A 23,687-nucleotide genomic window follows, 5' to 3' on the forward strand; every position below is an offset into this window, starting at 1 on the left:
GCTCCAGCACCCCATGACCCTAACCAGGATAAGCGGTGTTGAAAATTGATGGATGGGATGGATACATGGATGTAATACAGAAAATGGCTCTGAATGTGTAATATAATAATATATTTAGATATATAATAATAATCATGCTAGGTTACATGTATACCAGTACTTCCCAGTGCAGTAATTAATAGCAATTGTTAAATCAAAAAGATAGATTTTTTTTTTCTTTCTGTAGGGGTGAAGTGGCATCCAGATGAAAATGGGGTCATAGGCTTCGACTGCAGGAACCGGAAGTGGTACTTTGTTTTACATTCTTTTGCCATAGACCCAAATCATGTTCTTGTGAATTCTCAAATTTCACAATTTTAAGCACTACTACACGTGCTAAAAAGAGTGTGAATATTTTTCATATCACAGGTACATCCAGGCTGCAACTTCACCTAAAGATGTTGTAATCTTAGTGGATGTCAGTGGAAGCATGAAAGGATTGAGACTGACCATTGCCAGACAAACGGTCTCCTCAATTTTAGACACACTTGGAGATGATGACTTCTTTAACATTGTTGCAGTAAGTGACGCCAAATACAGTACAGTGTATTTTTATTGGGTGTTTATATGGCTCAGGATGGAGTTTGTGTTTGCAGTATAACCAGAAGATCCATTATGTGGAGCCTTGTTTGAATGGCACTCTGGTGCGGGCAGACAGAACCAATAAAGATGTGAGTTCAGGTCAAAGTCCTGATTATATGATAGTTGATGGATGTTTTAAAACATTTGCGTTATTGTTTTCTGACAGCATTTCCGTGAGCATCTGGACAAGCTGTTTGCCAAAGGGATTGGACTTCTGGGGCAGGCACTGACTGAAGCGTTCACAATCCTGAATGATGTGAGTTCTAAGAGAGTGATCCTCTTTGCATCAACCCGCTAGTAATGCCACTTTAATCAAGATTCTGTTACTGCACTTACCACTAAGATAAAAGTTTAACCTGAAAAGTAATGCACTGTAAATAGTGACCAAAACGCATTTGTTGTTTTACTTGAAAACATATAGCGGGCTGGGGTACCTACAACCCGTGGGCCATATACAGACTGTGAAAGCATTTTACCTGACCCGCCATGCAATGCCAAAAACGAATAAAGCTAGAATTTTACATTTTGTATTAGAGGACTTTATATCAGGATCATTTTCTATTGAGAGTCTGCAACCACACCAATAGGCAATCGGCTGTTAGGAAAAAGGTTCCCCACCACTGCAGTATAGTGTTTTAAATGCGCAATATTATGTTGCAGCACAGCTTGTCTGCCATGACCCTGTTAGGAAAAAGGTTCCCCACCCCTGCAGTATAGCGTTTTAAGTGCACAATATTATGTTGCAGCACAGCTTGTCTGCCATGACCTTCATGATACTGTAAAAAAAAAAAATAATAATAATAATTTGTCAGAGAGCCACTTGAAAGGAATCCTAAATTGTTTATACAGTGTACTGTACCACACTGATGAGCATAAAAATCATCAAATTGGTATTACACAGTGTTTTGGACAAGGACTCTCGAATCACGACAGTGCTCTCCCCAGTTGCATCCTCCAAGCACAGACACATCTATTGTGAAATGTGATTAATGGGTCTAATTAATGGCAATGATTCATATCATGCCTGATTGGAAGACAAAGGAGATAAGGGCAGGAGCCACGTCGCATGCTTTTTATCTCGCTGCTTTCAGGCGAGTAGCGGTGAGGCTGAGGCAGTGCAGTATTTACCGCCACGATTGTCAGATTAATTGTTGTGCAATGAATATGATAATTAGGTGGGCAGCACACAACTGCTGCACTGCTCAGTGGTGACGCTCAAGTAAAGACATCATACTCCAGGTGTGTGAGAGTGTATAATGAGAGTGTGTAAACAATAACATAGCAGAAAAAGTTTGGTAGATTATTTCTGTTGTATGTAGGGCAGCAGCTATCAAATATTTTTAGAATTGAGTATTCTACTATCACATGGATTAATAGAGTGATCAAATATTTTCATTGAAAGAACAATGCAAAACTGAAATTACAGGCCTGTTATGTAGACCGAGCATCCATCCATCCATTATCTGAGCCGCTTATCCTCACGAGGGTCGTGGGATCGCTGGAGCTTGTCCCAGCTATCATCGGGCAAGAGGCGGGGTACACCCTGAACTGGTTACCAGCCAATCGCAGGAGTAGACCGAGCAATTTTCTTTAATTCCTGAAAAAACATACACGTATTTATTCAAACTCTTAGTCTTGGCTCCACAACCGAGCTCATTTATTGGAAAAGGTGAATATACGAAATACAACATAAATAGTGAAGGCTATTTAGCCTCAGTTCTGTCTTAAGACAAAATGAAAATGATTGTATCTTCTGCAGCGCTTCAGTTACTGACTACCACATAACTTATTAATAAGATCTGGAGTAGGCCTATGTTGTACGGTGTGGTGGTAACCTAACAGGGAGAAATGTGTGCATGTGTGTTTCTTTATTTATGTGTGCACATTTGTGTTAAGAAAAAGAGACAATGGGTTTGTGGGGGTTTTGTTTTTGTTTTTCGTGTGTGTGTGTGTAAAAATAACCTCTGAGCTTAGGAGGCCACATAACTCATATAGGCAGAGATTTTGCTTCAATCTTTAAAAAAAAAAAAATAATTATTGAATTGTTCGTGTTACTCGAGTAATCGTCCAGCCCTACTTGTAACAATGCATCTTGGCAATACATTTTATACCAGTGGAAAGCCTGTTTAGTTCCCTTTTAAATTGTGCCACATTTGTAAGGCTCTTCTCTGCCAATGCCAAACATCTTATTTTGCTCTTGCCTTTGACTCTTGTTTCAAGCTTTTGGTACCTTCAGCATGAGAATGGACCCTGCTGCAGTGTCAGAAAGCGTCTGTGCCAAGAATCGGCAGGCCACATTTGACTGATCTACATAAGGCCCATGCAATACAGCCCAGACAATCCAAGCAGCCAGTCTCCTGTCTCATAGGGCTGCCAGGAGGCCTGCCATGACTGTCCTTCACCATCAGGCCTGTGTGCACTAGTGTCTGCAACATGTGGATTGGAACCTGGATATGTGTTCACTGATGAGTCCAGATTTGGATTGTAGGGTCAAAGTGTGGAGAAGACACTATGCTGATTGTTGCACCGATGTTGTAACATCTTTTGGTGGAGACAGTGTGAGGGTGTAGGCATCATATCCCTCATAGGAAAAAGAAGGGGCTTGTCATCATCAGAGGCAATATCTCAATGCAGAATATATCCAAATGTGTTTCTGCAACCAGCGGCAATCCCATATTTCCATCGTCTGGCACAGAACTTTATCGTAAAGATGACATTCATCCCCACAGAGCAGGGTTTATCAGAGACTACCTCCAGAATTTGGGAATGGAGAGGATGGAATGTCTTGACCTCAACCCCATTGAACACTTGTGGGATCAGCTTGGGCATGCTGTTCATTTTAGAGTCACTAGCTAGAGCAGGGGTGTCAAACTCATTTCTGTCACGGGCCACATCGTAGTTATGACTTCCCTCGGAGGGCCGCTACAACTGTGAACACATATAAATGAAAGATTAACTCCTATACTGTAATTACAGTATACACAACACATTGATGAATAGCCAGTTTTGAAATCAGAAACCTATAAAAACATGTTTTTCATTACATTTCTTTTCAAAGGGGTATTGGTAACAAAAAAATGCTTGCAAATATCTCAATGGTATTACACCAGAACACAATGAGCAATTTTGATTTGCGTTCGCGGGCCACATAAAATGATGTGGCGGGCCGGCTCTGGCCCCCGGGCCACCAGTTTAAATGGCAAATCCTTTTCTTCTTCCTTTCCTTTTGGCTTGTCTCATTAGTTAGTTGTGCAGTATTTGCTGCTACATCATGAAATATTTCCGCACTCCGACTCCTTTCCTAACAAGAAAGTCATGTACTAATGTTTATTATCTTCAGTACAATGCAATGATTGCATTTGGAATAACGACTGAATGTATGGCAGTGTAATTTCTGGGGTGCTCAGCTTGTGTGGCCTCTGCAGTTACAGGTCAATAAACCGCTTAATTACTGCAGTGCACCTCCACATAATTCAGAATTAAGAGCAGCGTGTTATTTGGGTCTAATAACTAGCACTTTCGCACTATTTTATTGACTGGTGGCGCCACAGCTGCCAACTCAACAACATTTACAGTGTGGTGTTGGCTGGCGCTGCTTGTTTAATGTGTAACTAACAACACTGATGTATGATTTTTATTCTGTTTTACTGCAGTTCAATCAGACTGGCCATGGAAGTGTGTGCAACCAAGCCATAATGCTTGTGACAGACGGGGCAACTGAAATGTATGATGATGTTTTTGAGAAGTACAATTGGCCAGAAAGAAAGGTGAAATGCGTCGCACATCTTCTCCAAATGGAATCTGATTTGGAGTAGTATCCAATTTTTTTTTGTTATTGTTGTTATTTTGTTGTTTAGTCTTGCTCAGCACATAAATAACAACAATGAGTGTACATTTTAATACTACATGCCAGCTGCAGTTCAACTTTTGACATCCGGGGAATTGGTTTCTTTTCATCAATTTCATTCATAACTCTCATGTGAAATCCAAATCAATATGATCTTTTTTAACGTGCTGGTGCGTTGCAGAGGAGTATTATTCTCTTGAGGAATAAAGTATGGAAATTAACTGCTTTCAAGGGCAGTGCAGCAAATTCTCTAAGGCTCTGGTCACTGCCCCCCACTAACACTTCTACCGGGATTCCACATTGGGTTTAATGAAATGAAATTGTTTGCTCTGCAATTCAAAGAGCAATAAAAACAGCAGCTCAGGGGCCTTTCTTCATTCCTGACAAGCATATATGTGTTGGCAGTGTTTGGCAGCGCGCAGGGTTGTATGAGGCAGGGTATACCACCCCCACCCACCCTTCACACACCCTCAGGCCTTTTAGTCGGCGACCATTCGGTTTTCTATAAGCTTTATGCTTAGCAAAGCATCTGGGGCCAATGAGGCCATACTGCATTGGCAATGTCACACAGTGTGCTTTAAAAGGACAGTGGAACGTGCCCTCATGCTCACTGCATGAGAAAAAAAAAAGATTTCAACTGAATAACCTGCCAAATGAAAGAAATTACGACTTCATTCAATTTTGTCACTTAACAATTATGAGTTATACAGTAATAAAGATGAGAACAAGCTGCCTTTCATTTTGCGGTTTACAGAAAACTTGATGCACTTTTCGCATGATCTTAATCACTTCATCTTTAAAACTGTTGACCAAGGTGTTTCTTGTGCACAGGTACGCATATTCCCCTACCTGATTGGACGGGAGTCTGCATTTGCCGATAACCTGAAATGGATGGCGTGCGCCAACAAAGGTTTGACTTCTTGATAATCACTTACCAACACAAAGTTGGACGGGGCAGTTTTGCAGTTTTATGGAGAACGTCTTCATTCTATGATAGGTGGATATCTGCTGGGTTTCACCATAAATGTGCTTGTCTGTGTGTGTGTGTGTGTGTGTTACTGTGTGCGCGTGCACACATTCATGTGTGTGCACTTTCCAAATCTTTCTGCCAAGAGGCAATGAAGTGGCACTTGGGGGTGTCAGAGGTCAATCTGCTCTAATCCCTCTTCCTGTCAGAGTGTCACCTTCCTGACTGCTCACCGCAGAGGGTTCCCACGTGTCCACACCCTCTGGTCACCAAAGTCACTGTCAAAAAAAAAATCATGAAAAATGATTGCAAATGGTAGGGGGCGGACAAAAGCCTTAGCTGCCTCCCTATTGTGCAACAATGTGACTTGTCGATTGAAAGACACTAAATCTAATACAGTACAGTGTTCCCTCGTTTGTCGCGGTCAATGGGGACCAGAACCCCCCGCGAAAGGTGAAAAACCGCTAAGTGGGATTTGCCCACACCCCAAGGAATTTTCGTGGATGTGTATGTGGGTACCAGAATGTTTAAAATATGTAAACAGTATTTATTCTTTACATATTTGAGACAAAGATTACAACACTACACGTATTTACTTAAATATTTAATGATAAAACCTTATACAGTAATTAACATTTATTATACAGTAATTAACATTCATCAACATTGCCTTCTGAGAGAGGCGGAGAGGCTTGTGTTGTGTGTTGTCGTCAACGGGCAAGTTTGGTCATAGAGAGCTTTGGCCTTTGTCCTGATAATATTGTGTCCAAACTCACTTCTCTTTTCCCTGCAATCAGCAATCCACAATGCCAATGCAGCTTCCATTTTCACAATTCTCTTATTACGCGGAGTTACCACATGTTTCTGTTCCTTATTGAAGGTTATTGAAGCAGTTTTGCGGATGTTTGCTTCCTCGCTCTTGATGTACCGCACTGTAGATTCATTCACGCCATAATGGCGTGCCACAGATGCATAACGTCTGCCCTCTTTGATCAAATCTAAAAGTTTCACTTTTTCGCTGATGGTCATCATCTTCTTCTTCCTCTTGGGCACCCCGGAAGAAGATTTCGCAGGGGCACAGCGCTTCGGCGGCATTGTAAGGGCTTGCTTAACTAATCAAAAAAAATGATCGCTTAAACAAAAAAAGTTATTACGAACACAACAGCGTGGACGAGACTGGCAAGACACAACAAGGGTAGATGCTGGGTGAGGCTGCGATGATGCGAAGCCTATCAGCTCACGGGATAAATGCACTCGTGCTCTCGATGTCGCGCCGGGAGCCAATCACGCGCCTTGTATGAGTGCCCGTACAGTACAGGCATGTACAAAGCCTCTTGAGTCAACTCATCTCTTTCTTTGACATGCAGGGAAACCTCTCGCACGCATCCACCTGAAACAACGCGTCTCCGCAATATGGCTGCCGATATGGTTGTATTTTATTTTATTTTTTTAATGAATATTTTGCAAAAACCCGCGAAGCACTGAAGCCGCAAAACGTGAAGCGCAAAGTGGCGAGGGAACACTGTATTAAGGACATTATAAGGCAATGTGTATTTTAGTCCTTCGCATTTATTTCCATTGTGGCCCATGTGTGTTTTTATTTTAGGATATTTCAGTCAGATTTCCACATTAGCAGATGTTCAAGAGAACGTGATGAAGTATCTGCATGTCATGAGTCGTCCCAAAGTTATTGACCATGAACATGACACTGTGTGGACCGAGGCTTACGTGGATAGTGCAGTAAGTGCGCCTCTTAAGTTTTTGTTTGTTTCCATCAGTGTGTGCAATAAGTATGCTGTTCGCATAGAAAAAGAATCCCTAATACTGTTGACCCCTGCATATTTGCAGTTGGGTACCCGAGGATTCACCTATTTGCTGATTTTTTTAATTAAAAAAAAAAATCCAATTTTGTTTTCAATTGTTAATTTTTTTTTAATTATTTTTTTCTAAAAACCGATTCAAGAATTTTGTGTTATATACATTTATAATGGTAGTCAATTATTCGCAGATGGGCCCCGGTCCCTAGCACCTGCTAATAGCGGGGTTCAACTTTATTGTATTAAATGTATTAATAAACATTACATGGGCTTTCAATTGTATAGTGCTTTTCTGCCTTCAAAGTAATCAAAGCACTCTAACACTGTCTCCAAATTGAACTACTGACAATGCCGCATCAGGAGCAACTGGGTATTCGGTATTTTTCTCAGGGATACTTGAACATGGTTACCTGCTAAGGACCGAGCCACAACCTACGGGTTTTGAGACGTCCACTCTATCACCTGAGCCATGCGGCCCCACATTAAACACCTGCCAAAACAGTATATGTTTTTATTTATTTATTTGAAATTAATGATACTACAGTATTTTAATCACTATGGGAAAAGTCTGTCTTAAAATAATAAAGTTCAGTTTTGATCGGCACTGTCAAAGAGGTATGAATTTCTTAATATAGCTGTAGTGTACAGTGGTGTAAAACTACACTTTGTCAAACAGAAATCTTTACCTCTCATTATATACTTTAGATTAGATACCGCTTGGTGACTGTAATTGTGCATGTGTTTGTCATTTGTTTGTTTACGTTAAGTCGATGGAGTGATTCCTCATTATAAGCTTCATTAATTTATGCGGATTGCCCTCCCAATGCACAGCTGCGTCAACAGTCAGTGCAAAATGCGCAAACTTGAATTCATTAAACTCTTTGGCGTTTTTCTCTCAACAGCTTTCCCAGGCATACAAGGTAAATATATACGACTCTTCTTATGGTCACATACAGCCCAATGGAATGTTGCATCAGTTATTTAAGTAGTTTACCTCTCCAAATTACTGGAAGAGTGAGTAAAGGGGCACAGAATTCAACCTGAAATGGTCATGATAAAGAGAAATGGTGCAAAATTACTTTTGAGATTGAAGAGCTTCTCACTTTCCAGACTTTTTTAAACAGTCATGATTTGATATTCCATTGCAAGTTTCTGATCAGCAGCAAGAGCACACGAGAAGTGTTTACTGTACTTACACGTACTGTATTTGAGCGTGAAGACCGTACACACATTCCCAAACACACAGGTAGGGGATGGGAAACTGGACTGTGTATGCTCCTTTATCTCTGCCTTGGACAGACCATTCATCATTTTGTGGACCATTGCATTTTATCTGCTGAACCCCATAATAAAAGTGACACTGGAGGAGAGTCGTGTGTGTGAGCGCGTGTGTGTGTGCGTTGACCAAGGCATCCCAGTTTCCACTTCCAGCGAAAGTTGTGATGAATATTCGAGCCCACCATTCTTCATTTTGTCACATAAAATGGTACATACCGCAATTTGCAGCTCGTTTGCGTCATGCCAATGCACGTGCACAAATAAAAATCAACCACAGACACGCTCACACCTCAGAAGCAGACTGACTTGCTGATATGTTTAGTTTTTTATTTTGTTTTGTTTTGTTTATATCAGCATTCATCCTGTAGTGGCCGGTCACCTGTTCCTTCTGCCTGAAAAGGGGAACTTGATGATTCATCTCTTAAGTCCACAATTAAACAGCTTGTACCGGGAATAGAGTAAAACTCAATTTTCTTTGCCTCAGTGCAGGGAGATTTTATGTGTTCCCCTCATAGCCAGTATTGTCTGCTTATTTGTGAACTCTGTGGCTACTGTGGCACTCTGGAGAACCTCTGTAAAATTTTAAGTGGTGTACTTTCGAGGGTGAAAAAAAAATACAACTAGAATGGCCCTCTGCCAAAGTCTAAAATTTTGACATTTGGACTCACGCACCTTCATAGATATCGACCTCATGCATATGCCTGAATTTTGGAATTTACTATATATTTATTGGTTGTTTTACTGAGAAATTAAGTGAATTGCAAAGAAAAGTCAAATGTAGGTAATTCCCTGTACAAAATCTTCTCAATCATTAGAAGTTGCTTTTGTTCTTTTGTTTCCAGTTGAATGACAAAGCGGGACCAAGTCTGATGACAACAGTAGCCATGCCAGTCTTCAGTACTAAGAATGAGACGGTGAGTGACTGCAGTTCATGCATCTGTCTCTTCTTGCAGTTGTCTAAATGCGTGTGTGTGTGTGTGTGTTTGTGTGCGTGCGTGCATGCTTGCGTGCGTGCGTGAGTTTTGGATGCTCTCATGCAGAAGAATCAGGGTATTCTGTTGGGGGTCGTTGGAACAGACATCCCTCTGCAGGAGCTGATGAAGCTCATTCCCAAACATATGGTACAATGTTCTACTCATGATAAAGTCAAATAAGTAGAGTTAAATGCTCGTCAAAAACAGATTTTTAATAGTTTATGTCTTCTCGTCTCCAGTTAGGGATCCATGGGTATGCATTTGCCATCACAAACAATGGCTACATCCTGACACATCCGGACCTCAGGCCTTTGGTAAGGTTGTTTCCAAAACTATGTCACAACTTTGCCTGATTTGACCCTCTTTGTTTTTGTATACATAGCCTCCATTGGCGAGGGCACACAGAGACAAATGTGTAATGTGGTCAGGAGGCTAAATGAGCATGTATGATCTGTAATCCCCACCTTTTCCTTTGATGTATGCATGCAGGGATAAAGGCCACTCATAGGGCTGGCTGGCCTGAGGTTTCCAGAGGTAACTTAACACTCACTGGCAGAGACCACAGCCGCTCGCCCGAAGGCCAATGGGCCCTCAGGAGCTATGGCTTTGCTAGTGGATCTGTGTGTGCCAGTGTTAGTGCTATTCCTCTCTGTGCAACTGTGTGTGTGTGTGTACGTGCGTTCATCTCTGCTCGTCTTCTTGTCTTTTTGTGGCTCCAAACTGTGCCGTCATTGTTGTCATTGACTGGTTGTTTCTTGTGTACTGACTGATGATGTTAAGTAACAGGATTTGACACGCACCATTTAATGCATTCATGTTGTTATTTAGCCGTGAATTCCCTATCAGTCGTATTCATTATTTTCCATTTACCTGACAGTGTTAATTTCACAGATGATGTGTTCAATAATTATCCAGCACAAGGCCTGTATCATGGTTTCATACATAGGAATCAGTCTTCAATTCAGTGAATTACAAAAGACATTTTATAATGTGTATTATCAGTTAATCTTTTGACAATATATAAAAAATTGACTTTGTTCATTGTGTTCCTCTGTGCAGTATCAGGAGGGTCAGAAGAGAAGAAAGCCCAACTACAGCAGCGTGGATCTCTCTGAGGTGGAGTGGGAGGACAAAGACGACATTGTACGAGAGCGTTTGATTTACGGAGGAAAGCAATGCTCTCAGTGATCACATCTGAAAGGTTTCTCAGTGTGCCACGGTGTGTGCTTTATCTTTAAGCTCCGCAACGCCATGGTGAACAGGAGGACAGGAACCTTCTCCATGGAGGTCAAGAAGACGGTAGATAGAGGGGTGAGCAAGCAGATGAATCATGAGTCATGTTTCCTTATCAGATGAAAGCTCTTCCTAAATGAATCTCAACCTGTATCCGTTGTTCCAGAGGCGTGTCTTGAAGATGCACAATGACTATTACTACACTGATATTAAAGGGACTCCATTCAGGTGAGGAAGGGGTTTTATTTTACCCTCAAACGACTTCATATTAGCTGTAATGGCACACTGGTTAATGGACTTAGATACATGTATGTGTGTGTTTTTGGCAGTGTTGGAGTAGCTCTCTCAAGAGGCCACGGCAAGTACTTCTTCAGAGGAAATGTGTCACTTGAAAAAGGTAAAAAGGATCGGAAATTCGTACTTGACGAGATAATAACGCGCTGTTTGCTATTGTGGTAGTTTGGAGCGTTATAAAACCGCACTGAAGGTTGTTGTTGTGTTTTGGTTGCTTTATTAGCTACTGAAGAAGAGAAAACTATTAGCACAAACTCTCATAATGATGCAACGCAAACTTTTAACCACAACAATAAGCATGTAGTTAAATCGTTTTTGACTGTCAATCAAAACAGAGGATTGCTAATTTTTATTGTTCAATTTAAGCAGGACTAACACCGCTGAAGCGTGACTGACTTTTGTTTTTTTTTCAGGGCTCCGTGATCTGGAACAGCCAGATGTCGCCCTGGCAGATGAATGGTAATGCAATGCATGGTTTAGGGAACTGGGCATCCATGCGTTATGTAGGTTATGCCTCTTTGTTCAGGAGGTATGTTGAGGGCCGTGATGTAACAGCATGTCTCCGTTTTGGTGTAAAGGACGTACTGCAACACCGAGGAGCAACATGAGCACCGTCACCTGACTCAGATTCAAGCCATCAAGCGCTTCATGACAGATCGCAGGCCAAACCTCAAGTGTAAGACACAGATTTGAATATGGTTATAAACCGCTGATGGTTTAGTAGGTGGACAAGGTATCTGTATGCTAACACAACATTTATACTAAACTGCTTTTGCAGGTGACCGAGAGCTGATCAAGGAAGTATTATTTGATGCTGTTGTCACTGCCCCACTCGAGGCCTACTGGACTGGACTGGCTCTTAACAAGTCAGAGTAAGAACTCTTTTGTCTCGTTGAAAATATACAGACCTGGTGCAGTCTAACTATGGAATGGAGGAGAACTAAAGAGCATCCAGAATGTGACCAGATTGATGCATCTGTGCTCATATGGAAGGGTATTTTTGCCTGAGGCATTGTGGGAAACATGAACTTGCACATCTGTGAAGGCACCATGAGGGCTGTAAGGTACAAACAGGTTTAAAGCAACATATGCTGCCATACACATGACAGATTTCAGCTTTGTACAGCTAGATGGTCCCCAGCTGGATCATACACGTACACACATGTGACCATTGAGACCCCAGATTGTTTATTAAAAAGGTCCAATATTACGTTCAATATGAATGCATGGTAAGAGAATTAATTTTTTTTTCTTTCACTTGTCATGAAGGAAATGAATGTAACGAGGACCTTTGCAGTTTGATTGCTCACAGGGAAGGTGTCTGAGGATTAGATTGGTATTTTCTAACTAGGATGAATCTACCTGTATAAACTCTATTACACCGTGTAGTGAGCTACTGTCCTATGAAAACTGGAAAAATCTTGTGCAATCAACCAGATTACACTGCGTAAATACAGTCATTAGGTACGCCTGGACAATTTAATGGAATCCAAAAACAAGAGCTACGATATTTTGCCTTTTCCAAGATAATTCCCTTTTTTTTTTTTTTTTTTTTTTAAATTGACCTGACATATTTTTAAATTACCATGTCTTCCACCATGTCAATCCACACTGACACAATATAGATCTTCAATTGGATCTCATTAGTTAGCGCGGCTGTATTTAATGCCCTGCACGTGCCGTAATCTGTGTGTAATCAGCAGTTAATATGATTAATCAAATGTGAGTATGTGACACTGCTCTGAAAAAAAAATACAACCAGGAACTCAGACAAAGGAGTTGAGATCGCCTACCTGGGCACGCGCACTGGCCTGTCAAGAACCAACTTGTTTGTAGCTGCAGATCAGCTCTCCAATCAGTGAGTGTCACTGCTCAGTACTACAAGGCGCTGATTGGTCGTGATAAATGTCATCCTCTGCTCCTCGCCATCTCAGTCCGTTGTGTGTGCCTCCTCAGAGATTTCCTGACAGCTGAGGACAAGGAGGGCGTGTTTAATGCTGACCACTTTCCTCTGTGGTACAAGAGAGCTGCAGAGCAGGTCCCAGGCACATTTGTCTACTCCATCCCCTTCAGCACAGGTAGGGTCCACACAAACAGATAAAACCTCCAGTTTACTAAACTGTGTTCTCTCTACTGTATATCTCCTATATACTGTTCTATGTAGTATTTTGTAACAACATATGAGTTTCACTGTGCTCTATGCAAGAAAGTGAGAACAGGTCAGACATGCCCATCTTGTGATCTAAATGAAAAAGTCCTTTCTTTGTACCTTTGTATGGAAAGATGCTATCGGTAATTCTAATCTGGAAATGTTATACGTTCTTCCTTGATCAGTATTCCACCTCTCATCTATCTGTCCATTTTCTATAGCGCCTGCCCTCATTTGGATCATGGGTGAAATGAAGCCTGGACACAATGGACTGGTCACCAGTCAATCACAGGGCATAAACAGTATAGCCAAACATTCACAGTCAAACCTGCAGGGAATTTAGATTCTTCGATGAACCTAAAATGTATATTTTTGGAATGTGTGAGGAAGAAACTCAGAGAAAACAGATGAAAGCACGAGGAGAATGTTGCAAACTTGACACAGGAAAGCCACAGCCGAGATTCAAAACAAGAACCACAGAACTGTGAGGCAGAAGTACTAACCACTTGTCAACAATGTTACACTCCATTTTCTCCTCAAAACAAATCATTCACTCATTTTTGCAATATCTTGATCGCTAGAAGTCAAACAGCCTCAATGCCACAGCTATAGTAGTTTTTAAATAACAAATTATGTCTGTTTTCGACTTATATTGCGACATACATCGTGTGGGAACATGCTTTCGTGAAGTCTTGCAGTTATGATTTCATTTTTTCCTACAACCTGCTATGTTCCATCACATCGTTGTTTCAGAACGGTCAAACACTCATGAATGATCTCATAGTGCTGCATTCATGTGCTGTCCAACTGTGTAATGCAGCAAATAAACGGCGCCATCTAGCGTTAGAAAATAATGCTCACTGAATCTGAATGATCCATCCATCCATTTCCTGTACCGCTTATCCTCACTAGGGTCATGCTGGAGCCTATCCAAGCTCACTCTGGGCAAAAGGCCGGGTACACCCTGAACTGGTCGCCAGTCAATCGCAGGTTATATATAAACAAACAATCATTCGCACTCACATTCAGACCTTCAAGCAATTTATTGTTTTCAATTAACTTACAATGCATGTTTTTTGAATGTGGGAGGAAACCGAAGTACCCGGAGAAAATCCACGCAAGGCACGGGGCTAACATGCAAACTCCACACAGTTGAGGCTGGTTTTAAACCCGGGTCTTTAGACCTGTGAGGCACATGGGCTAAGCAGTCGTACACCGTGCCGCCTTATATACTGTACCTGTAAGTGTTTATTTATTCTCGTTCACCTCCTTCCTAGCTTTGGAGAATAAGAGTGTTGTTTTGGCAAGCACAGCAATTCAGCTCCTTGATGACAGAAAATCACCAATTGTTGCAGGTGATGTTTTCCAAGTCATCTTCCGTCTCATGACTAACATCATATGAGCTATTATTTTTGGATGAGTGTGGTACAAGTTTATTTTTTAATGTTTTTGTTTTCAGCTGTAGGACTTCAGATGAAGCTTGAGTTCTTTCAAAGGAAGTTCTGGACTGCCTGTAGACAGGTACTCTAACCAACCACAGCATTTGTTATTAAAGTCACTGATAACTTACTAATTTAGTGTTTCCCAACCTTTATTTGAGCCAAGGCACATATTTACTTTAGAAAAATCTCACGGCACACCACGAAATAAAAATGTCACACACACAAAACTATGTTGAAATAATGATGATCTCATCTGAATTTACTCACAGATTGACTTAGTCGGTGTGAAATCTGGGCCTGTTTAGTTGAACACAAACTTGATGAACTTGTGATGACTTATTCTGTTGTATGAATGGCAATAGGTGGATGAACAGATTAATTCTACCTTCTCCCATCTAATGGAAGAGCATTTAAATGTTCTGCCTGTGACATTGTAGATCAACAAAGAAATATAAGTAATAAATAATAATTTTTGGCTGTGGCAGTGTTTGGGAATCACTGTCCTAATGACGTGTGCAAGTCAATCTCTGTTGTGTGCGCAGTGTACTGCTCTGGATGGAAAATGTAGCATTAGCTGCGACAGTGAGGTAAGAAGAATCACCCCATTTTGATATTCTTTAAGCGTTTTTGGTTTGCTTAAAGAGCCTCTATTTTCACAGGACATTAACTGTTACCTCATTGACAACAATGGCTTCATTCTTGTCACGGAGGAGCAATCACAGGTACTCTTTGCGTATGTGCATGCTTCCTTAAGCGCAGACTTAAGACTGGAAACACTTTATTATACATGCTTTGGTGTCCATGTTTCACACCCAAACATGTTGACTTACCTGTTTGGAAGTTAGAGTTACGTAAGTAGTGCACTGGTGACTAATTCAGTAAGCATCCGTCATCACGTGGCGCTGTAACAACACAACAATCAAACAACATTAGGTACATCTACAAAACCTGATGACATCCAATACAAGAGTTGAATCAAAAATATTTTAAAAAATGGCTCTCAGTATAATGCAGTACACGTCTCCATCACTGTAAACTACACTTGTTATACAAATACCTCTCTGACTGTGTACATTTTGATACAGCCCTTGTATACTTACCATGTCACTAATTGCCAGTGAGTGCAAAAATAACCATATTATTAATAATGCGATGTTAGATTGTTTTGTTTTCTATACAGTAAATCCATTTGAATAGGGTAGATCCTCCAAAGAGGATTAAAGTGACGAGTAGTGCGATAATCTGGGACAATGTTGGTTGTGCAAATGTTACAGATACTCCTCAATCAGTGTGCAAATGGAGCAGATGCTACTCTGGCATGAGTGGCCAGTATATGCAAATAGTGCAGCATGGCGAGACAACTACAGTGAGTGCATGAGTAATACATAATTGGCCTCACAGAAATGTGACAACGAACTCAAGTAAAAAAATTGCCAGCTTGTTGTAATGAAATTATAGGTTAGCTGTTTAAGAAGTTGATTGCAAGAAGGAAGAAGCTGTTGGAATGTCTACTAGTTCTAGTTTGCATTGATCGGTAGCGCCTACCTGAGGGAAGGAGCTGGAAGAGCTGGTGACCGGGGTGCGGAGGGTCCGAGAGGATTTTGCACGCCCTTGTCTTAGTTCTGGCAGCGTGCAAGTCCTCAAGGGTGGGTAGGGGGGTACCGAAAATCCTTTCAGCGGTTTTGATTGTCCGTTGCAGTCGGAGTTTGTCCTTTTTTGTAGCAGCACCAAACCAGACTGTGATGGAAGAACACAGGACTGATTCGATGACCGCTGTGTAGAACTGTCTCAGAAGCCGCAGGAAGTACATCCTCGCAGGGTCAAACTGTCACCATCATAAAGGCTCTATTAACTGTACAGTAGAGCCCGACCAATATAGGATTCCTGAGACCGATGCCATACCGATATCACCAGTTTATGAAATACAAACATTAATATCCACAGAATATATACTGTGCATGAACACAAATTCTTATAATAGCAAAAATATGGTTCACAAGAAAGGAGCACATGATATTACTAAATTAAAATAAGGAACTTTGGAGTAAGTTAACTTTAAGCTGTATAATAGTCTTGTACACTACTTGATAATGGGGCGTGGACATATGAATTGGGGGAGGGGCTAAGCACTCGGGCAGAGAGTGCAGGAGTGGCAGGATAGAATCTCCGTGCACAAAAAGGTTCAAATACATCGGTTACATATTGACCAATGTCGATGTACGTTTTAGGTTACATTTTAACATCCGTGTCATACCAGAAGAGTAGAGAAGTTAACAACTATATTATAAAGCTAATAATAATAAGTAAAACTACCTTTGAAAATGCCTCGCAGGTTCGTAATGAAGAGGGGATTGCAAGATGTTTGCGCAGTGATACTGTCACCTAGTGGTGTTTTGTGGTATTGCTGGAATTAAGTGTTTTACATCCAAATATAGATTTGCTGTCACATTTGACGTCGCAGACGGTGATGGTTTGAACTTCGAGGTTTGTTTGACTTTTGAGGCATGGTTTTGTGGTAATCATTTTGGTTGTCCTCCAAATTGTACCACTTTGGAGGTTCAACTGTTCTTCTTAAATGTCTTATTTTGGGGCTATTTCCACATTGTGTACATCCACTGTGTGCGCGTGTGTTTACTCTTTGACAAAACTCGTCTCCCAGACAGGGCTCTTTTTTGGCGAGGTGGAAGGTGCCGTCATGAACAAACTTCTGCAGATGGGCTCGTTCAAAAGGTCTCTTAACATATGATGTCAAATGTGTGTTGTGGTTCCACTGTAACCACCTCGTGTTTATTGCTGCAGGATCACACTGTACGACTACCAGGCCCTCTGCAGGGAGTATGCTGGGAGCAGCGACAGTGCTCGCACTTTGTCAGATGTAAGTCCAGTATGGAAGAGAAAACATGCCTTATAGAGAGAGGAGTTATGCGTTCATGACAAGTACTTTATCATTATGTTTTTCTCCTGCAGCCTTTCACTGTTGTCAAGTGGCTCCTGACCGAGCTTGTAATGTAAGAATCAAACGTATAATGTGTCAATTAGCGAAGGGCACCGGAACAAATTTAAAGTTGTGTTGTAAAATGGACCAAGGGTTACCTTTAAATGAAAAGATTACGCAATATCACTACGAAACTACACTCAGTGGCTACAACATCAGGTACACTTGTACAATCTGATGTGATCCAAACAAATATTTGTAATAATTATTCTAATATTAAAAAATGTACAGTGGCTGAATTAGATCAAAGAAAGAATTATTGTATTCTTAAAAGCTGAATTTTTGACATAGCTCTAGAATTGTATTTCATTAAATTACGCAGGTGTACCCAATGGTGTGGCCAGAGAGGGTGTAACTCAACACGCATGTTCATAATGATACATCATAATGTATTTGATCATCATATTATTAAACTCTAATCATACTGTTATGTTTTTATTTTCAGTTTTCTGCTGGAATTTAACCTGTACAGCTGGTGGAATGTCGATCTTTCGGTTAAAGGTAACAACAGTTGATTAGGTACACTAACACTATTAGGTACCCCTGTTTTGGTTACCTTGATCAGTTCAGTTAATAAAACAAAAACAAAAAAACAATTAATTTAAGTTGATTTGATGGCATTAAAGAAAACAGACTTTGCCATGTACTTTTTTGTTTGTATACAGTGGTGCCTTGAGATCAAACACACCTCAAATATCTTCCATCCATCCATTTTCTGAGCCACTTCTCCTCACAAGGGTCGCGGGAGTGCTGGAGCCTATCCCAGCTATCATCGGGCAGGAGGCGGGGTACACCCTGAACTGGTCGCCAGCCAATCGCAGGGCACACATAAACAAACAACCATTCGCACTCACACTTCACACCACACCACACCTCACACCTACGGGCAATTTAGAATCTCCAATTCATGCATGTTTTTTGGGATGTGGGAGGAAACCAGAGTACCCAGAGAAAACCCACACAGGCACAGGGAGAACATGCAAACTACACACAGGCGAGGCCGGGGATTGAACCCCGGTCCTCAGAACTGTGAGGAATATATGCCTGTGAGTATTGTCATATTATCTGGCTACGTGTGTTGCACCACCGTTTGTGTTCAAATGTCTGTTGCTTGAAGTATCATAACGCCGCGACGCCGATCCTATTCGTTAGCTCCTCAGTGGCATTTTGCATTGTGATAAGAATGTGATTGATTCTGCTTGATGGTGTATGCTTCTCTGATGTTGAGTTTTTCTGTGCTATGTGACAGCTCAGAGATCTCGCGGGAAGACCACAATGGTGCCATGTGACACAGAATACCCCGCCTTCGTCTCAGAGCGCACCATTAAAGAGACCACCGGAAACATTGAATGTGACGGCTGTGTCAGGTACCAAACTTATTTCTTAGTATTACTAATAATAACGACTTGAACGATCCACCACTACACTGCTGTGTTTCCCATTATAATATCACGTCTCTGTTTTGGCCGCAGGTCCTTTGTCATACAGCAGATTCCCAGCAGCAATCTCTTCATGGTTGTCGTGGACAACAAGTGCGACTGCAGCAATGCTCCACCGGTGACCATGGATCCCATTGAGATCATGTATATCCTTTACAACTTAACACACGTGGGGAATTTAGGTTGAGAGTGTGAACACGCAGAACGTTGTAACCTTGACCACACTGAACATAACGAATCCCTAAAGTGTGACAGACTGAAGTTTCAGAAGGACAGGAAGAAGCCTGAATCATGTCACCCTTTCCACCCTGAGGTATTTTCAAGATATAGCTTTAAAAGGCAGAGTATTTGGGCCTTACAAGATGATGACGTAATGAGGTTGCTGTCATACAGTATGTTCAATGTGTTCCTCAGGAAAATGCCATGGAGTGCGGTTCGGCATCGCGTCTCTCCAGTCCTCTCACAGCAGCTTTGCTCCCCTTAATTGTAGCGACTGTCAGCAGGTGACCATCAGCAGCAGAAGCGTGCAGCGACCACTGAAGGACTTAACAATAAAAGGCATAATCATAAACACGTAGGAAACAAGGCCAATCAAATGTTTTCTTCGCATTTCTGCAGGAAGCGCTTTAGTGAGAGCAACATTCTAACCGTCGCAGACATCCATTCATACAGAAAACTCGATGGCAGATCTTTTAGCCACTAATGGTTCACTGTGGTGATACAAGTTATTTGTGCAATGGACAACTTTGTGTTCGCTGTGAGGATTTCTGTTATATACTTTATAACACGAATGCAGAACAGGTCAGAAAGTAGTTTGGCCAACAGATTGCTAGAACACTGTCATCATCTGTTTTTCTTGATATATTTTAGATTTATCCATGAGGAACATATAAAATTGATACGAGCACTTTAACTTGCTTTATTCTGACATTTTGTCATTGTTAGACGCACTATTGATGCATGTTTTAACAGTGTCCCAAGAATGTTACATAAATATGTTCACGTCTGATCAAAAGATCATGAATAAAGTTTCAAAAAACATTTCCTTGACTTACACATCTTTCATTTGTGCTTTGTGAGTGCGTTTCTACATTGCGTCAACCAATCAACTCCCTCCAGCCGCTCATGCCTTGTCCAGGTGTTCCAAGTTGTCTCGTCAGTTTGCTTGTATTTGGTTCCCTGGTTTCTTTCAGTTTGTTTCAGGTTCATTGTCATTTGCTGTTGCAGTAAGTTGTGTCTTGTCACGTCTTGCTTCCTGTTTTTTTTTTTTTTTTTTTTTTGGGTACACCCCAGACTGGTCACCAGCCAATCGCAGGGCACATATTGACAAATAACCATTCACACACCCACACAAGAACGGGGAGAACATGCAAACTCCACATATGAGGTCAGAGCTGAGCTTCGAACCCCAAATCTTGACCTGTAAAGCGGGTGTGCTAACCACTTGACTTTCGTGCTGCTTTTTCAGATAACAATATGCTCTTTTTAGACAATATTCATAGTTTAATTATTGTGGTTTGCATCATACTGAGAAAGTACAACCACAATGCTAAAGATATTGTGAAATAGTGTCAATAAATTTGTTTTTACTTCAGTATTACAATTACTAATATCTATAATATAAAGTACTGTACTTTTGAATGTACAGTGGATAAGATTCTCTGATAAATTTCAATTGTAAAAAAGTGGGGAAGTTTGGTTTTATATATACATATATATTATATATATATAATATATATAATATTAATATATTATATATATATATATACACATACACACATATATTATATATATATATATATATATACACATACACATATATATATATACACATACATATATACATATATATATATATATATACACATATATATATATATAATATATATATATATACACATATATATATATATAATATATATATATATATACACACATACATATACATATATATATATATATATATATAATTTATATATTATTATTTGATTTTATGTTTAATGTATTTATTTTAAGGAGGATGCCGTGTTGGAATCACGTGGTACGGAAGCATCCTGATTGTTAATTGTTTGCAACGGGGGCGTTAGACGCGCACTTGACGCTGATTAGCACGTTGGGTAGCTTCATATAAGTCTTTTTTTGTTTTTGTTTCCTTCTTTGATTTAACATAGATCATAAAGGAAACTATGCCTCCTAAAAGGCGAACATTTGTTCTCAGTGTAATGCCAGCCACAAGCAATTCGCCAGTCCCTAGAAAAGTAGCGAGAAAGTCTGGTAAAAAAAAAAAAAAAAAAAATGTTCGTCAGTCTTAGCGGTTTGCTGCTAGTGCTAATGCTAATGCTAATGCTGTCATGTTCTTGCCTTTAGTTCCCGTGATCACACATCCGGGCACGAGCATCATGGTGATAGAGGCGCTCAAAGAGTTGGACTCCAGAAAGGGGGTCTCCAAATACGCCATCCAGAACTTCATCATGCTCAAGTACCCGTCCGTGGACCGCATCCGCATCAATTATTTCGTCCGCAGAGCCCTCAAGAAAGGCCTGGAGAACGGCACATTGGTGCGGCCTGCCAACTCCACCATTACCACGGGCATCATTGGCAAATTTCGGGTACAGTGAATTTAGTATTTTGTTTAGTTTGAAAACTCTCACGTCACATCGCCACAAATGTCACAACTCATGAATACTTAAGTAAAATCTAATCTCTGTTGACATCAGTGTGAAATTGGACGTGTTCTAGTTGAACACAAAGCCATCATTCTGTTGTCAGCATGTCACTATATGTTGCTGGCAAAGATGGATGAACAAATATTTGTAATTTTTTCAATGAGTAGAATTTGATTTCCCTCACCATTGTTGATCTGCCATCACTGCAGTAATGGACAATATTAAGACAAGAGGTGGGGGGGGGGGGGGGTCAATATATATTTTTTTTATTTCATGCATAAAGCTTGCACCAAAGCGCAAAGAGCCGAAAGCAAAAGCGGAGAACGTGGATCCGAATGTGCAGAAAGCTCCAGAGGCAGCAAAGGAAGCACCAAAGAAGACCAAAGCTGGTAATAGTCAAACTAACCAGAGCTAATGAAATTTTTTTAAATAACTAACTTGTTGTATTTATATATAAGGTGGCACAAAGAAGAAAGCTGCCGCAGAAGAACAACCAAAATCACCAAAGAAAGATGTGAGTTATCTGGAAAAAGGCTGCAGTTATTGCTGCATCCATTTATACATGTGGACATGAACTTTTCCAACCTGAAAATGAAATTGTCAACGAGTGTGATTTTGGGGTGGGGGGGGGTGTTACTTTATGTCACAAAATCCAGTTGTCGAGCGGGTTGGGGTTGCTGCTGGTTTAAATTTTCCAGTTGTGAAAAAGTCATTGTATACTGTGTCCAAGTACATTTTGTCAACTGGGGGAACGAGGAATTTTGGGGAACTACAAAATCATTTGGGGGGGGGGGGGGGGGGGCGGGCGGGCGTTGAGTTTGGTTTTGGGGGGGTGGGGCTAAGATACAAACTTGGGTCTAACTAAATTCAACCAAACTATTTTGGGCAGGGGGTTCAGGCCCCCTAAAATAGGACAAGTGATGTCATTGCTGTAAATGTCATATGAGGCAGTTGACAGTGTTCCAAAACATCTTTTTTTTTTTTGGTAATTTAAAAACAGTTGTATGACTTCTGTCATGTTGGCAAGCTGCTCTGCTCATTTGCCACATTGTTTTAGCTACATGCATTTGGAAAAAGCAAAATATACTTGGAGTTAATCTTTTAGATGCGTTTTGTGACTTATGAGGCATTTCGCTGAAAGTTTTTAAGTGCAAATTCGTCTGTTTCTAAGGCCGCAAAAAGTACCAAGAAGTCCAAGAAAGATGAGGAGGCTCTCCGGTCCAAGGTGGCACCAGCAAAGAAGCCCAAAGTTAAAAAAGCTGCAGATGAAGTAGTTGAAGCTAAAGCAACTGTGAGGACCAAAGCGAAGCCCAAGGAGGTCAAGGATGCTGCAGCCACCAAGAAGACCAAAGCAAAAAAAGGTGCGGATGAGATTGTTGGCGACGCTAAAGCAACTGTGAGGACCAAAGCCAAGTCCAAGGAGGTCAAGGAAGCCGCGGCTGCCGGGAAGACTAAAGCAAAACCCAAGGAAGCAAAGGTGGGAAAGGCTAAAGCTGCCAAAGATTCTGACAAAGAACCTGTTCCAAAAGCTGCTGTGAAACAAGGGAGGAAGAAGAATGCTGAGTGAATGTTTTCTACAACTGTTTTACTTAATTTGTCAATAAAAATCTTTACTTTTGTAGCTCTTTATTGCTTAAATACTGGGCCTGGTTAAATGTCTTTTAATGAACTTAAATAGTGGGATGCATGACATTACATCTTGGGTAGAAAAGTTTGTTCCTGTAAGATTGTCACCTCTTTGAAAACTTTCAAAAATATTTGAGTGTCTAGGATTAATCACTGATGCTTAACTTGAGGGAGGACCTGGCTTGCCCTTCTAGTTTACATGTGTAGCGGACATGCTTCCCGCAACCTAAGATGTCAGTGACTCCCCCACAGCTTGATAAACTGCATTCTTTCCTGCGGTTTGAAACCGCCACTGGAAGATACCTACTGGACCCTACGTTAATTGGGTCCCCTCGAAAT

At 40.9% G+C, this 23,687-nt stretch overlaps 2 protein-coding genes across 10 annotated transcripts in view; both read left to right on the forward strand.

The window, feature by feature from the left end:
• cacna2d3 (calcium channel, voltage dependent, alpha2/delta subunit 3) overlaps positions 1-20,097 on the forward strand; it is a 35,556-nt gene extending 15,459 nt beyond the window's left edge. For 3 of the 9 annotated variants that reach the window (XM_061785778.1, XM_061785781.1, XM_061785780.1), the window contains exons 8-39: positions 227-287; positions 409-559; positions 636-710; positions 788-877; positions 4,275-4,388; positions 5,300-5,378; positions 7,042-7,175; positions 8,155-8,172; positions 9,373-9,444; positions 9,571-9,651; positions 9,744-9,818; positions 10,564-10,647; positions 10,744-10,815; positions 10,904-10,965; positions 11,067-11,134; positions 11,445-11,490; positions 11,610-11,707; positions 11,810-11,903; positions 12,794-12,889; positions 12,988-13,109; positions 14,458-14,535; positions 14,640-14,701; positions 15,165-15,209; positions 15,282-15,344; positions 17,282-17,352; positions 17,422-17,497; positions 17,590-17,630; positions 18,063-18,118; positions 18,867-18,984; positions 19,090-19,207; positions 19,292-19,369; positions 19,471-20,097. In XM_061785778.1, coding sequence (XP_061641762.1) covers positions 227-287; positions 409-559; positions 636-710; positions 788-877; positions 4,275-4,388; positions 5,300-5,378; positions 7,042-7,175; positions 8,155-8,172; positions 9,373-9,444; positions 9,571-9,651; positions 9,744-9,818; positions 10,564-10,647; positions 10,744-10,815; positions 10,904-10,965; positions 11,067-11,134; positions 11,445-11,490; positions 11,610-11,707; positions 11,810-11,903; positions 12,794-12,889; positions 12,988-13,109; positions 14,458-14,535; positions 14,640-14,701; positions 15,165-15,209; positions 15,282-15,344; positions 17,282-17,352; positions 17,422-17,497; positions 17,590-17,630; positions 18,063-18,118; positions 18,867-18,984; positions 19,090-19,207; positions 19,292-19,369; positions 19,471-19,563 — 2,591 coding nt within the window. In that variant the 3' untranslated portion in view covers positions 19,564-20,097. Of the gene's footprint in view, positions 1-226; positions 288-408; positions 560-635; positions 711-787; positions 878-4,274; positions 4,389-5,299; positions 5,379-7,041; positions 7,176-8,154; positions 8,173-9,372; positions 9,445-9,570; positions 9,652-9,743; positions 9,819-10,563; positions 10,648-10,743; positions 10,816-10,903; positions 10,966-11,066; positions 11,135-11,444; positions 11,491-11,609; positions 11,708-11,809; positions 11,904-12,793; positions 12,890-12,987; positions 13,110-14,457; positions 14,536-14,639; positions 14,702-15,164; positions 15,210-15,281; positions 15,345-17,281; positions 17,353-17,421; positions 17,498-17,589; positions 17,631-18,062; positions 18,119-18,282; positions 18,406-18,866; positions 18,985-19,089; positions 19,208-19,291; positions 19,370-19,470 lie in introns of those variants that run through there. The other 6 variants (XM_061785779.1, XR_009790240.1, XR_009790241.1 and 3 more) reach the window with 6 other exon arrangements.
• Positions 20,098-21,126: 1,029 nt separating this feature from the next.
• On the forward strand, positions 21,127-23,343 carry LOC133483571 (protein B4). The gene is made up of 5 exons (XM_061784971.1): positions 21,127-21,330; positions 21,424-21,665; positions 22,006-22,111; positions 22,181-22,236; positions 22,894-23,343. The coding sequence occupies exons 1-5, from the start codon at positions 21,243-21,245 to the stop codon at positions 23,287-23,289; spliced, it is 888 nt and encodes a 295-aa protein (XP_061640955.1). The 5' UTR covers positions 21,127-21,242; the 3' UTR covers positions 23,290-23,343.
• Positions 23,344-23,687: the final 344 nt, after the last annotated feature.

This window comes from Phyllopteryx taeniolatus, chromosome 9 (assembly GCF_024500385.1).
Source record: "Phyllopteryx taeniolatus isolate TA_2022b chromosome 9, UOR_Ptae_1.2, whole genome shotgun sequence".
Taxonomy (NCBI): Eukaryota; Metazoa; Chordata; class Actinopteri; order Syngnathiformes; family Syngnathidae; genus Phyllopteryx; species Phyllopteryx taeniolatus.

Excerpts from the sequence above, each read along its gene's own strand:
- LOC133483571 (XM_061784971.1), top strand. The coding sequence starts at position 21,243 with ATGCCTCCTAAAAGGCGAACATTTGTTCTCAGTGTAATGCCAGCCACA. Across the intron at positions 21,331-21,423 it reads AAAAGTAGCGAGAAAGTCTG|TTCCCGTGATCACACATCCG; the intron begins GTAAAAAAAAAA and ends TCTTGCCTTTAG. Across the intron at positions 22,237-22,893 it reads CAAAATCACCAAAGAAAGAT|GCCGCAAAAAGTACCAAGAA; the intron begins GTGAGTTATCTG and ends TCTGTTTCTAAG.